We start from the raw sequence: 15558 nt of genomic DNA, 5'->3' as shown, positions 1-15558 counted from the left end.
ACAAAATTACAATGGTGCCCTAGGGGCACGACAAACCATATACTAAGTAAATGGTAGAAGGAAATCGATAGAAGGAATGGAGCTGTCCAGAGGCTGTAGGATCGCTGGGACTACACTATCCTAACCTTAGGTAAGTAACAGGAGGCCCACGGGACGTGTGTGCAGAGTGTGAACTCGCACGCGAGATGCGGAACAAAGTCAATGGACAGTACAGTTTACGAAAAAGGTGAGTACGGACAGTCTTTACTACCTAGGACTAAAACAACAGGAAATCTGGACACTAGGAGAGTTAATCTACCCTTGAGCACCGAAATGCTCTTGTTACCTCACCCACGGGCTGCGGGTGCATAGGTGTCAAAGTGTGTCGGGTTTCCGCGTCGAAGTCTATGGAGCCTTGAAGAAAGATGCTGCAGACGACCAGGAGGAAAATGTCCGGTGCGATCCAAGGGTGGATCGAGGAAGAAGAGGACCTGAAAGCAGAGGGGACAGTGTTCAAAGTCACTAGCCAGTGACCGGTGTGGAACCAGGAAGGAACCAGATGCTGTTGTCGCGATCAGGTGAAGAGTGGACGCTTGTCTCTGCAGCCACGTGGACCAGGAGGTGTCTTCGACGACCAGGATGGAGGCACGAGCTGTCCCACGCAGGCTCTCGCTGTCGGCGGTGTCGGATCCGGATTTGGAGTCAACAGGCCTTGGCAAAGGCAACCCACGCGGTGAGTGGAACCGGCGTCTGGTGCGGACCAGGAGGGTCCGGGGTGCTCTCTTTTGGAAGGGAGCAAGGGCCAGTCTGGAGCAACCAGACCAGCAGTGTAGATTTCAAGGATCGTCGTCTAGGAGGCCCCTAGCCAGCCGGCAAGTGACCAGACAACGCGTCGAGCAGTAATCAAGCAAAAGGGCCCCACGCAGATCTCGTGGATGCTGGAGGGCTGGTCTTCGGTGCAGGAGCTGCTCGGGGCTGGGGCTTCTCAGTCCCCAAAGCACTTCCTTGAGGATGCCTCAGAAGTCGTGCTGGAAGCGAAGTGCAGTTTCTTCAAGATGGCCGGTCCCACGTGTCTCGTCGCACCCACGGGTCTCAGCTGTGCTGCAGATGTGGGTAGAGGTCGGAGAGGTCTGGGAGTCCGGGTCTCGTCGGGCTCTGAAGTCTGGTTCCGGCAGGAAGGACGACAAAGAGAACCGCTAAGACGCTTGATGGTGCCTGCAGTTGCAGGGTGGACACTCCTTGCCCACAAGGGAGATTCTTCAGTCTTCTGTGGAGCAGAACGTCGAAGTCCAGAGTTTCTTCTTTGTAGAGTTGTTCAGGATAATCTAATTTGGAATGGGACCAGCTCCTACCTTTATCCTGCTAAAGGGGGCTGTACTGCTGACTAGGTCCCTCCCATGGGTGGGACCAGGAAGGAGGGTGGTTACAACCCCTATCCTTTGTCCGGTTTCGCGCCAGAGCTGGAGTGCCCCAGCAACTGGTTTGAACAGAGGTATGCACAGGGACACCTTGTGTGCCCCAGGCATGTCTCATTACTTTTAGCCCTACCTACCTCAATACACAAAATCCTGTCTGGGGTGGTGCTAGCACCTCCCAAGGCAGGAAACCCTTTGTCCGGGCCTCCCTCGCTGGAAGGACTCCCAGCAGCAGGAGGTCAGACTTGTGTCTGTGGTGGCAGCATCCATTTTGTGATGCTGAGGCTTCGTTTAACTTTAACCAGGGTTCACAGTTAAATACATGTTGTATCCCTCTAAAAGGGTGGAATGCTACCCCCGTCGCCAGAACTGGGGAGGGGCAGTATTCCAATTCATATGACACCTTACTCGACATGTTTTGATAATGCTATACCAAAGTTAGCATTTAACCGCGAGGATTATAATGCACTTAAGAGTATATGGTATAGCGTTATCATGGAACAGCTATAAGGACTTGGTTCCGCAAGCTGCAGACAGGCTCAGCTTATGCTAGAGCACCATCTCACATAATTCCAAGCACTCTGCCCTCAGGATTGATAAGGTCTGCCATAGGAGTGACTGATAGGAATATATGTGTCCATTTTAGGGTTAGATATAGGTATACTATATCTATAGCAAAGGGTGATTACACCACCTTGCCAAAACTGTCTTACCAGCCAGTTGTGTCTGTTTAGATGGCCAGCCAGGGGTGGCATAATACATGCTTCAGCATCTGGTAGGCCCTGGGTACACCTATGCCCTGGGTACCTAAGGTACACTGTACAGGGACTGATAAGGTGGCCCAGTACCAATTAGTATGTACCTAAGGTACATGGAGTCCATTTTACAGAGAGAGCAATTAGTCTTGGGCCCTGAATAGCAGGGCCCCAGGCCAACTAGGTCGAAAACCAGCTAAACACTAGGCAAAAAGTTGGGGGTAACCATAGTAAGATATACACCTTCCTACAATACTACTAAGCATTTCTTTTTTTTATTTATTGGAGACTCCTGTCTCGACGACGGGGAATGATTCAGGCATGTGAAGCTATAACTGCTTCTCATCCTCCTCCAAGGAGAACACTATCTCCTAAAACAAGACATCATACTCTCTCTAGATCTAGGTCTAGAAGAGGGCACAGAAAAAGCTCTTCTCACTGAAGACGGTCAGACAAATGACCTGTAAGGTCACAACTCGTCATAAGAGACATTCACCTTCCTGGATTACCACTTCACAATCTTCTATAAGAGATTACTCTCCAACCTTGACTGACTGCTCCAGCGAAAGTCTCTCCAGTGAATGATCTTGCCGCAATTAATGGTGTACTACTTAGAGGTGCTATGAAGTTGAATATCACAATGCCCACCCACCACCTCAACATCCGTCATTTTGAGACACTACATCAAAAGACCTCTACAAGACCTTCACTATCATTGACCTCAGGTCTTCTGGGGCCTGCTTTGCAGTTCTACCTAATGCCTGCATCTATAAGGCCTGGTCCTTCTAGACTTCTGAATAAGTACAAACCTCGGCTCATGATCCTATTTTTCTAAGACAAGACTCTGCTCTGACCTCTGTGATGGCAGCTGCAGCTATTAACAAAACAATCAATAAAATCACACACAGTTGCTCCTAATTCTACCACTCCATCTGATAAGGAGAGCAAAAGGTTGGGCTTCATGGGTAGAAAGATGTGTGGAACGTCTGATACCATAATGAAGGCGGCAAGTACAACAGCTCTCTTGGGAAGGTATGATCATTCCCTATGGGATTCTCTGCAAAAGAACTCTGAACAATTGCCCAAGGAAGATAGGCAGGATTCCAAGAAGTCATTAATGAGGAAAAGCTGCTATCAAATCACTGGAGCAGCAGCAGCTATTTCTTATCTAGCAGTACATGTGTACTGTCAAGGCACCACCACTAGGCACAGTTCTTGGCTTAGGTTGACTGGCCTGAGCTCAGAGAATTCTAAATTTGTAGTTTTCAGTTAAATCATTATTTGGATCGCATGCTAATGTTTTAAATGTAGTCAGAGATGGAGACTAAAAAGCGTGTAGCTTGGAAAAAAATGAAGGAGTTCAGAAAAGGATACATGCGGTATGAGACACGTTAGTTACTTCCTGCAGAGGGTTCAAACCCCTTATTGGTCCATCAACAGCAGATACCAAGAAGCATACTATCATAGAAGGTTTTCTAGAGGGAGAGAAGGTCAGCAACAACAGTCTGTGTATGCAGAAAAACCTCCTGCAAAGCAATGACTTCCCTCTTCCTCCTTCTGTCGCCTACTCTGGTAGGAAGAAGCAGAACAATTTTTTATCTAGAGTGTCTGAAAATCACCAAAGAGACATGGGTCTTGAATATGGTTCAGTATGGCTATTCTCTACATTTCAGGTCCCCTACTCCTTCAATATCATCAGCCAGAACATAGGCTTACCAGCTAGATCTATTGCAAAAGAATGTCAACATACTGATGCAGTAAAAGGCTATGAGTAATAATATTACTAGTAACTTTGCTACACTCAAAATTACTAGTCATAAAATAACACTCATAGTTTGTGAATATAAAACTCTAGTAAGATCACTACAGCAGGTGTAACCTTAACTTTGTGTAACAGGACCGTGGAGATTAAACATGTAAGAAATCATTTGCAGTCCGCATGGTCCTCACAGTCTGTACAGTAAAAAGTTTTAGCTAGCAGTGCTGGTCACTTACGTTTCAAGGTTGCATTGAAGTCACTATCTATGAACAAGCCAAGGCAAGGCTTTTCACCACTGGAATCATCATTTTTCGACTGCACTGCCACCTGAGATGAGAGAAGAAACTTTGTGATTTAATGGGGTGTAGTTTACAGAATACATTAAAAATCGGACTAACACAGATACATGAGCAGATGTAACGACTGTTGTTTTTAATGTAAAAAAAGACTCGAACCTTAATATAAAACTGTAGCATTTTGTGGAGCAAACGGGCAAATTACCTTCCTGGTGAATGAAAAATGTCCTAGCTATCGTGACGGAAAGTTTCAATTCTATTTAGGACTCGGAGGCAAGGATTATGCTTTACTTTCTCCACTTTATTAACAAGCAGCCATTACAAAGAACAGATAACAAAACTATCATTTCCATGAACCCCAGGGAATGGAATATAGTTTTGAACAAAGAGTACAAAGATCATGTACAGACTGTCCATAGGAATCCACCAATCACAGAGCTTCTGGTCCCACATAGTCCTCTGTCAGCCTCTATTCCCCCTCTTTCGATGCACTTGAACAGCCAGCTTGAACAGCTCCGGAATCCCCTGCGGGAAGCAAAAAGAAAAAATAAGGCGAGTGCCATGGCTAAGGTTTAGCCCTGTGGGGGGAAAGGCAAAGGCATAGTTCAACACCAGATACAACTGATCTAACCAGTAAAATACCCTTACTTACTGTGATACGAAGGGTGGGTAGATACATGTGGATGTACCCTGGGCGGGATAATCCTAGCCTCCGAGTCCTTCATAGAATTGAAACTTTCCGTCACAATAGCTAGGACCGGAGGCGAGGATTATGCTTGTATAAAGCTTACTCATCACCAAGTGAGCCATATCAAGCACCGGTTTGAAGTAAAACCGCTTGAAGGTAGAGTCTGAAGACCAATCTGCAGCGTTCAGAATGTCTTCCAGACGAGCTCCCAGGGTAAACGCACTGGAGACCATTGCCCCCCTAGCTGAATGGGCCCTAAAAAGCCGTAGATAAATGCCCGCCTCCTGCATCACCCAACGGACCCAGAGGGCGATTGTTTGGGAAGAAACAGCCTTGTGGAGCTTCCGCAGGGCAATAAGCAACTGCCGTTCACCGGGGGTGGAATTCGAACAACATTTCCTCATACGCCTTAAGGCAAGACACCACGCAGGGCTTAGGGGAATCCGGGAAGGCAGGGTAGGAAATAATTTTCATGCCAGTTTTAGTCCGCCTACGGATTGTAAACGTCACCCCCGAAGGGGAAAAAAATTCTCCCGGACACATCCAGAGCCCGAACGTCCGAGACTCGCCTGCAGGAGACTAAGCACAATAGCATGGTCAGCTTCGCCGAAAGTTCCTTACAGGAAAGGAATCTATTTGGCTGCCAGCAAAGAAACAAGTTGAGGACCTGGCTGACATCCCAAAGGGCAGAGTATCTCGGTTCCGGTGGTAAGGACAAGCGAATGCTGCGTAACAACCTACAAACCTGCTGAGAATGCCGAGCGGAAGGTATTGATTGAGCGATAATCTAACCCCTCCTCCGTCAAACCAGCCAAGAAATTCAATACTGCAGTCACATCAGCTGCCACAGGATTGAAACCCCGTCGCAAACACAAACAACACCATCTTTTCCAAGTGGATCGGTAGTGCTTAATTGTACTGTTGGACAAGGCATTGGACATGTACTTCTCAGCCCCGGTAACCCTTCACACCATCAGGGCCAGCGAGCCCTGAAGAATGAGCGGGTGAGGATCCCCGTCCAGATTGAGCAACAGGGCTGGAAAGCGGGGGAGTGGGATTGGAGAACCCCAAGAAAGTTCCAGAAGAACTGGAAACAAAACTTGCGACCTCCATATCGGGGTGATCAACACCAAGGTCGCCCCTTGCCGGTGAACCTGGGCTGAGACTCTCGTGATCATGGCGAGCGGGGGAAAGGCATATCCTGTTTCGATCTGCTAATCCTGCAGAAAGGTGTCCGTTTTCTCCGCCAAGGGATCCGGCCTCCAGCTGAAGAACCGAGGAAGCTGGTGATCCAGAAGGGAGACGAACAGATCCACCGAGAAGGGGCCCCACACACCCTGGAGATCCGTAAAAAAAAACCCGGGTGCAGCTTCCAAGGCTCGGATCGTAAAGATGCCGAGAGTTTAAATCTGCCACCTGATTGTCCTGCCTGGGAAGATCTGCCATAGGAGAGACCTGATGGTCCAGGCAGTATTGCCAAAAGTGTGCCGCCAGGTCCGAGAGGGCCTTCGACCGCGTTCCTCCAAGATGGTTTATTACCAGACCTCTGATACATTGTCCATCTTGAAGAGGACACTGGAACGTACTGAGTCCCTGGTCCACCAATGAATCGCGAAAGAGCCCGCTAAGAGCTCCAGACAGTTGATATGATATTGTTGTTCTCGAGAAGACCACACACAGCGTGTGGTGAACTCTCCACACCTCGCGCCCCAGCCGGACCTGCTGGCGTCGGATTCGATAACGATATCCAGCGTGGATCCGAAAATCGCCCTCCCGTTCCAAGCTTCCATGTTGGCCAGCCACCATTGAAGCTCTTCATTGGCGTCCTCGGAAAGCGGAACCTTTTGTGAGTAGGACAGAGATGCATTGCTTTGAGGCGCTGGAGGGCCCAGTAATGAAAGGGCCACAGGAAGATGGCCTGGACTGAGGCAGAGAGCAGGCAGACAATGCGAGACAGCTGTCGGAGGGAGGTTTGTGACTGAGCCAGAGTCCTCCGGATCTCGTGCCGAATTTGTCAACTTGCGGGAGGGAAGGCTGAGGGTGGAGGCTACTGAATCTATCTGGAAGCCCAAGAAGATGACCGTCTGCGCAGGCACCAAGGTGGACTTGGCCTCGTTGATCACAACGCCCAACCCCTGTAGGAGGTTCACCGCGGACTGGAGCTGAGCCGCTAAGGCTCTGGGGCACTGCGCCATCAGAAGAATATTGTCGAGGTAGACGATACGTCGAACGCCAAATGCCCAAAGGCGCTCCATGACCGGCCGGAGGACCTTGGTGAAGCACCAAGGGGCTGACGACAGGCCGAACGGAAATGTTGTGAACTCGAAGGTCTTGTAATTCCAAAGAAACTGAAGGAATTGCCTGTGAGGAGGAAAGGTGGGAATTGCCAGGTAGGCATCCTTGAGGACGAGACACGCTAGCCAGTCGTTGGGACGAAGAATATCGCGGATAAGATGGATCCCTTCCATCTTGAAGTGGTGATAAACGAGCCACTCGAACCCCCGAAGATTGATTACAAGCCTTTGGCCCACATCTGGTTTGTCCACCAGAAAGAGGTTGCTGATAAACCGTCGTGGGTAGAGAGAAGTTTCCGTGTTATAGCCCCCTGTTCAAGGAGGGAACGCACCTCGTGGTCCACCAACGCCGCATCTGCCGACGAAAAACAGAGGGGCCGTGGACGAACTGGCTGAACCGTGTCCCCTTGGAACTTGATGTGGAACCGCCGGACCATCTGCAACACCCAGGCATCCCCCCGTGATGGAAGACCAGGCCTGGAAAAAATGCGCCAGCCGGCCCCCCACACTTAGACAGGAAGAAGGGAGAATACTCACTGGATGCGTTGGAGGCACCGCCGCCTAGACCTTTGCCGCGTCAACCTCTTGTCGGATAAAAGTTTCCAAAACTTGCCTGGTCTTGATAACGGCCCTGGTTGGAGTCCTGGTTGGGGCCTTGTCCTCTGTTATACTGGCAGCCGGGCGAGCATCCCCTACCTCGTCCGGCCCTGCGAAAAAACCAAGGGCGAAACACCCTCTTAATCGAAGACTGGGCTTTGTCTAATGATGTAAAAGTGTTAACGAAACGCCCCAGCTCCTTAAAGGGTTCTCCAAATAACTCGCCCTGGGCGACAGGGCCCGCTTCCGAATCGGCGAGGTCCCCAAGCTTGGGGTCAATCTTAATGAGGAGAGACCTCTGCCGCTCAGTAGATAGGGCGCAGTTAGCGTTTCCGAGGAAAAAGACCACCCTCTGCGCCCAAGAAGAGAGGTGGTCAGGGGAAATAAGGGAACCCGAGGCCTTCGCCTCCTCTGCCATATCCAAAATGTTTGTGATAGGGCCAAAAGCAAATAACAGCATGTCCTGGCAAGCCCGCCAAGATCTATCTATACCCTTTTTGGGGTGGTCCTTCATAAACGTCTGTAAGAAGGTGGCCATACGGGGATCTATATCGGGGGTGGCCACCACCTTCCCCTCCAGGGACGGGGAAGGACATTCCACCCGTAAGCAATTGCGAGCACCCGGCTCCAACGGCCGCCGAATACGGCTGGCCACATATTGGGCAACCTTTTCTGACGGGGCCCAGTCCAATGACCTGGAATGTAGAATGTCATCGGATTCAACATATCAGCACATAGGCCCTGATCACGAGAATCTAAAGAGGGGCGAGCGGGACCGGCCTCATAATCAGCGTCTCCCTGATCGTCTGAGTCACGCTGGTCATTCGCCCCCTGGGCCTCACGCGATGCTGCTGCCGGAATCGGTGCAAGAAGGGCTGAGGGCGCTTGTGAACCAGCCAGGAATGCCTGCTTAAGGCGACTGAAGGCATCAGTGTCAGCGCCCGAGTCCCAGGGACATTTGGGAGGAGGGGGCTGATCATCAGACCCAGCATCTGCCGGAGTAGGGTTCTGTTCACATTGCGCAGCTTTGGATAAAAGTGCGCAAGCCTTATCAATTTTCCGCTTGAGGCGATCCTTTAACAGCCACAGCCTACGCAACCGCAGTGTGAATTAAATTATCCATTGCATCATAAAAAGAATCCTCCCAAGGAAGGTTGCTAAGGGGCTCCTCCTCCCACAGGTCATCAGAGTAATTCTCCTGATAAGAAGTCATGGCACCAGGAAGAAAAACTCTGTGTAAGGTAAGTGGGCTAAGCACAGACCTGAAGGTCAAATATGGGGGGCTGGGTGTCAGCCTACACTGAGTGAGCAGAGCCTGCGATTAAGGAGGGCAAGTACCCAGGACCTAAAATCTCAGGTGCAAGACAATATAAAAGGGAAAGTCTGAATACGAAAAAGGGTCCTCGGAATAAAAAAAAAACAATATACTAGAGTCCCTCCAGGAGTGTAGGAACACACAGGCCTAATACTGACTCCCGTTTGAATGAGGACACTGCCTAACGGCAGGCTACAGACCCGAAAACGGGCGTGAATATAAAACGAAGGTGTGCACAGCAAAGAATGGCCTAAAGGCCGAGTACAGACCTAAAACGAGCGTGAAGGCAGACCAAAGGCTCCAACGCGGCGCTGCTTTCGGCTGAGGAATGCGCGGAATGCGTAGAATGCCGTTAGAGCGCGCCGCGTGAAGAATGCACACAGGCTCCCTCTGGTGGTCGGAAGAGCGGTCTGCGAGCCAGCACTAACAGCGGCGGTTAGGGAGAGGGAGCTCCCATGGCCGTAACAACCGGCCAGAGTAGCGGGCATGTTGTAGCAGGATAATTAACAACAAGGGGTGGTGATGGACAGAGTCTCTGAATTAAGCAGAAAACTCTCACCCAGTCAAGAGATCAGGGCTAGATCCAACACCGTTTTTTAGCTCACTGCATCATCCCAGTTTCAGAACCTGGCTGTATGCAAATTAGTCTGTTCCTGTCCCAGTGCATGATGGGAACAGGGCAAACCAAACTACAAAGCCAATTCTTACACTGGAAAGGAAACAAGCTACCGGGGACCGGTTTCTGGCATTTCAGCCTCTTCGGCCCGGCTTGCTTGAATCCTGATGGTGCAGTGAGCAAGGGACTCATGTCTGAGCATACCCTTCCACGCTTAGGGTGGACAAAATAATTAACAACAAGGGGTGGTGATGGACAGAGTCTCTGAATTAAGCAGAAAACTCTCACCCAGTCAAGAGATCAGGGCTAGATACAACACCGTTTTTTAGCTCACTGCATCATCCCAGTTTCAGAACCTGGCTGTATGCAAATTAGTCTGTTCCTGTCCCAGTGCATGATGGGAACAGGGCAAACCAAACTACAAAGCCAATTCTTACACTGGAAAGGAAACAAGCTACCGGGGACCGGTTTCTGGCATTTCAGCCTCTTCGGCCCGGCTTGCTTGAATCCTGATGGTGCAGTGAGCAAGGGACTCATGTCTGAGCATACCCTTCCACGCTTAGGGTGGACAAAATAATTAACAACAAGGGGTGGTGATGGACAGAGTCTCTGAATTAAGCAGAAAACTCTCACCCAGTCAAGAGATCAGGGCTAGATCCAACACCGTTTTTTAGCTCACTGCATCATCCCAGTTTCAGAACCTGGCTGTATGCAAATTAGTCTGTTCCTGTCCCAGTGCATGATGGGAACAGGGCAAACCAAACTACAAAGCCAATTCTTACACTGGAAAGGAAACAAGCTACCGGGGACCGGTTTCTGGCATTTCAGCCTCTTCGGCCCGGCTTGCTTGAATCCTGATGGTGCAGTGAGCAAGGGACTCATGTCTGAGCATACCCTTCCACGCTTAGGGTGGACAAAATAATTAACAACAAGGGGTGGTGATGGACAGAGTCTCTGAATTAAGCAGAAAACTCTCAGCCAGTCAAGAGATCAGGGCTAGATCCAACACCGTTTTTTAGCTCACTGCATCATCCCAGTTTCAGAACCTGGCTGTATGCAAATTAGTCTGTTCCTGTCCCAGTGCATGATGGGAACAGGGCAAACCAAACTACAAAGCCAATTCTTACACTGGAAAGGAAACAAGCTACCGGGGACCGGTTTCTGGCATTTCAGCCTCTTCGGCCCGGCTTGCTTGAATCCTGATGGTGCAGTGAGCAAGGGACTCATGTCTGAGCATACCCTTCCACGCTTAAGGTGGACAAAATAATTAACAACAAGGGGTGGTGATGGACAGAGTCTCTGAATTAAGCAGAAAACTCTCACCAGGTCAAGAGATCAGGGCTAGATCCAACACCGTTTTTTTAGCTCACTGCATCATCCCAGTTTCAGAACCTGGCTGTATGCAAATTAGTCTGTTCCTGTCCCAGTGCATGATGGGAACAGGGCAAACCAAACTACAAAGCCAATTCTTACACTGGAAAGGAAACAAGCTACCGGGGACCGGTTTCTGGCATTTCAGCCTCTTCGGCCCGGCTTGCTTGAATCCTGATGGTGTAGTGAGCAAGGGACTCATGTCTGAGCATACCCTTCCACGCTTAGGGTGGACAAAATAATTAACATACAGCCAGGTTCTGAAACTGGGATGGTGCAATGAGCTAAAAAACGGTGTTGGATCTAGCCCTGATCTCTTGACTGGGTGAGAGTACTCTGCTTAATTCAGAGACTCTGTCCATCACCACCCCTTGTTGTAAATAATGTTGTAGCAGGGACACAAAGCCTTCAAACGAACTCCGCGGTAAAGGGAAGGACCGCTATCGAGTTTGTGCGTAAGGCCACCTGTGAGGGAAACTGTCAAGAAACTCGAAGCGGCAAAGTGAATCACTGCTAGCGAGCGAGAAGCACTGAGGCAATAATAAGGGAAAAATATATCAACAGCAAAGCGAAAATCAATTCCCAAAACACAGACATGTCTGAATAAAGAACAATCCAATAAAGAATGACAATAACCAATTGAAAAGTCAACAGAAACTACAATCAGGGAGCATCAAACACATTCTCTGAGAGAAAGGAAAGGCACTTATCTGGCTGCAAGCAGCGAAGTAAGAGTGGGAATAGAGGCTGACAGAGGACTATGTGGGACCAGAAGCTCTGTGATTGGTGGATTCCTATGTACACTATGCACATGATCTTTGTACTCTTTGTTCAAAACTCTATTCCATTCCCTGGGGTTTATGGGAATGATAGTTTTGTTATCTGTTCTTTGAAATGGCTGCTTGTTTTTAAGTGGAGAAAGTAAAGCATAATCCTCGCCTCCGGTCCTGACATAGAATCCAATGCTATTAGTTCTTGCTCAACCAATTGGTTGAAAATTGTACACACGCAGGAAGGAATGAACTGACCCTGCACTTTAAAATAATTTTTAAGCACTGCAAGCTCAATCCACCATTTCATACTTATCAGCACCACCCCTATACAAGAGCATTGTCAACCCCAATATGCATGGTTGAGGCAAACCTGGGTGTTTGTTGGAATGAATGAGAGCAAGTTCTGAGTGTATGAAGGGGATTTTATGGCAAGGCACGGAGGCCAATATTATGCATGTCTCTTTAATTGCCAACTCACAACAGCAAACAGTGTAAAAGAACTTAATATAGTAAGCTTAAAACATTCTATGGTCCATATAATCCAGTGTGAGGCAGCCATCTTCCTTCATTTGTTGCTGCTCACAGCTGAGATAAGTTTGCTCTTTTGCGCTAACTTTACTGATTGAATGAAGTCTTTGTTATCTATTATGTGTGACTGGGTTAAGATTTTAGCGTGTTATAACATATTTGTTTATAGTGACAGTACACAAGTGACGGATTTGCTATAGCACGATCAGCACATCACAGAATAAGATATCTCCCTTGTTGTGTTTATAAACAATGTCAATTTGTATAACTTTGTTGGAGTGCAAGCCCGATGTAGTGCTCATCCACCTTTTAGCACCAATCTACGATACCCTACCCACTTACGGTGTGGCAGGGTGTCATATACAATTTACAAACCACCACCAGGGCACATCCTTTTTAGTCACTGTTATCCAATGGGCATCCAGCCAAGTCAATCCAATATCTCAATTGTTCTTTTGATCCAAAATATAAGTGCACAATGTTCATTGATATTCAGTGTTCTTTTATTAATATTTTTCTTGTCACATCCGTCACAGCCGACGCGCGTTTCGCCCTCCGCGGGCTTTTTCAAGGCAAAATGCTTTTTAGGTGAGCAGTGTGTGTATTACAAATCAATGATTAGTGAAGATCTTTGGTCATTGTACCTTCAAGCCTCTCAGTTTTGGATTCCTTATTTAGTTCAACCACGTATTGTATTTCAAAGTTTAGACGCGCTGTATGGAGCCTTGATAAGTTCCATCGCCATTACGCGTGTATCGAGCTCGGAGAAAGTAGCCTCCTTCCGCGTTTCCTTTCCCGGAAACGCAGAAGGAGGCTACTTTCTCCGAGCTCGATACACGCGTAATGGCGATTGAACTTAAAGGGCGGAGATAGTCTTAGTAACCCTGTTTTAAACCTCTCAAGTTTGGGATCCAGAAGTTATGGAAATGTTGATTGCCGACCCAGTACTTCTGCCGAATGCGCCAGAGTTGTTAACCAACCCTTCAGGAGATTTTCACGACTTGGTTCTTCAGGGACATTTAAGGCTTATGGCTTGGTTGATTTAGGGAGGGCCTGGCAAATGTCGGGCTTATCTTCGGAAACTTCAAAGCTCATTAAGGAGTCATGGGCACCCGGGACCTCAAAAGCATATAGCTTGGGCTGGGGGAGATGGGTTCGTTGGTGGGCTTCGAGGTGTCTGGATCCAGTATCAGCTCCTATAGTGGAAGTTGTAAATTACTTAACTAAGGTTTTTAATGATGGAAAATCCTATAGTACTGTAAATATTAGAAAGACGGCTATTTCAGCATGTCATGATTTAGTGGATAGCATACCTATCGGTCGAAATGACGTAATCAGGAGACTCTTGAGAAGTGTGAGAATTAAAGCTCCTCTGGGAGCGAAGTATTCTTCACTTTGAGATGTGGATGTTGTTTTGAAAGAGCCGATGAGTTGGAGCGAGAACGAGTTTCTAAGTCTCTGGGAACTCTCTTTGTAATTGGTTATGTTGTTGTGTCTGATTTGTTTTAGGAGGGTTCTGGATGTTAAGGCTCTAGAAATTTCTGGGCGTAGGTTTGTACCAGAGGGGTGTTTGTTTCTGTATTTCTGAAAGAACAAGGCTCCAGTCCATTGGGGGGGGGGGGGGGTACCCGATCTGGTCTTTCTGGTGCGGGGAACCACGGCATAGGAGAGCTTGGCTGATCGTAGGTTCCTCTGGGGTGCGTGGAATTTTAGTCGGCTGTTCAGGTATACTGGTCCGGTGTCGTGGAGGGCCTTGGAGCATCTTGAAGGTGACTCTAGCTTCGATAGTGAGCCAGTGGAGTGTGCGCAGGTGCTGGGTGAGTGACTGTCTTTCTGTGTTCAAGGGGGATCCATTTGAAGGTCTTAAGTAGGAGGCGGAGGGTGTGGAAGCAGGAGGACAAGACTGAGTTGATCTGGCGGTCCATTTTTCACTCGGAGTCCAGGATGATTCCCAGGTTGCGTGCGTGGTCTGTGGGGGTGGCCGGGCTTCTGAGGGCAGGGGCCACCAGGTGTCGTTCTAGGCGTTGGGGTTTGGGCCCATAATGAGTACTTCTGTTTTGTTGGTGTTTAGATGCAGGCAGCTGTTTTCATCCATTTGGCGACGGCTTCCACGCCTTCTCGAAAATTGTGTCTGGCGTTATTGGGTTGGTTGGATAGGGAGAGGATAAGCTGCGTATGACACAATGTTGAGTCCGTAGGTTCCGACAATGGGGGCGAGAGGAGCCATGTAGGGCAGAGGGAGGACCCCCGGGGGACTTTGCAGGTGGTAGGTGTAGGGTCAGAGAGGAAAGTGGGGAGTCTGACCAGCTGTGTCCTGCTGGAGAGGAAGAAGTGGATCAAGTTGAGGGCCTTGTCTTGGATCCCTGCGTAGTGGAGTCTGCGTATTAGGGTGCAGTGAGAGACTGTGTTGAACGCCGCTGAGAGGACGAGGAGGATGAGCGCTGCTATTTCTCCTTTGTCCAGTAGGGTGCTGATGTCTGTTGCAGCAAGGAGGGCGGTTTACGTACTGTGGTTTTTTCTGAAGCCGGATTGGGAGGAGTCGAGGATGTTGTGCATCGATGAATGTGGCGAATTGGCTGTTGATGGCTTTCTCAATGACTTTCACTGGGAACAGGAGCAGGGAGATTTGTCTGTAGTTTTTTTAGGTCGGCGGGGTCTGCCAATAGTTTCTTCAGGAGGGGGTTGTCCTCGGCGTGTTTCCAGTCGTCGGGGGAACACGGCGGTTGCCAGGGAGCGGTTCATGGTGTGGCAAAGCATGGGTGCGATGGTGTCAGCGGCTCTGTTGAAAATGTGGTGGGGGCATGGGTCCGCAGGGGCCCTAGAGTGGATTGACTTCATCGTCTTCAGTGTGTCTTCGTTGGTGAGGGCGGTCCAGTTGTCGATCGCTGGCTTCAGGGTGTCAGATGTGGTTGGTGAGGGTTCAGTGTTTTTGTTGTCTTCGTCGAAGCTGTCGTAGATACTCTTGATTTTGTGGTGGAAAAAGGTGCGGAGTTTGTCGCAGAGGTCTTGTGAGGGAGGGATGTTGGTGGACTCGCTGGTGGGTTGGGCGAACTCCTTGATGATGTTGAAGAGTTCTTTGCTGTTGTATGCGTGACTGGAGATTCTATCTTCAATCGCCTTTTTCCGACGCGTTGGTGGTGGGTGTTGGTGGCGGCTCTGAAGTTGTGTGGGC

At 49.1% G+C, this 15558-nt stretch overlaps 1 protein-coding gene across 2 annotated transcripts in view; it reads right to left on the bottom strand.

Annotated features, from left to right (window-relative positions):
- Window positions 1-15558, bottom strand: part of LOC144762300 (exportin-5-like) — a 2334361-nt gene that overhangs the window by 1573113 nt on the left and 745690 nt on the right. For both annotated transcript variants that reach the window (XM_078647447.1, XM_078647448.1), the window contains exon 12: window positions 4145-4235. In XM_078647447.1, coding sequence (XP_078503573.1) covers window positions 4145-4235 — 91 coding nt within the window. The remainder of the gene's footprint in view (window positions 1-4144; window positions 4236-15558) is intronic.

The sequence above is a fragment of the Lissotriton helveticus genome, chromosome 6 (assembly GCF_964261635.1).
Source record: "Lissotriton helveticus chromosome 6, aLisHel1.1, whole genome shotgun sequence".
Classification (NCBI taxonomy): domain Eukaryota; kingdom Metazoa; phylum Chordata; class Amphibia; order Caudata; family Salamandridae; genus Lissotriton; species Lissotriton helveticus.
This window is presented reverse-complemented; position numbering and strand designations above follow the sequence as displayed.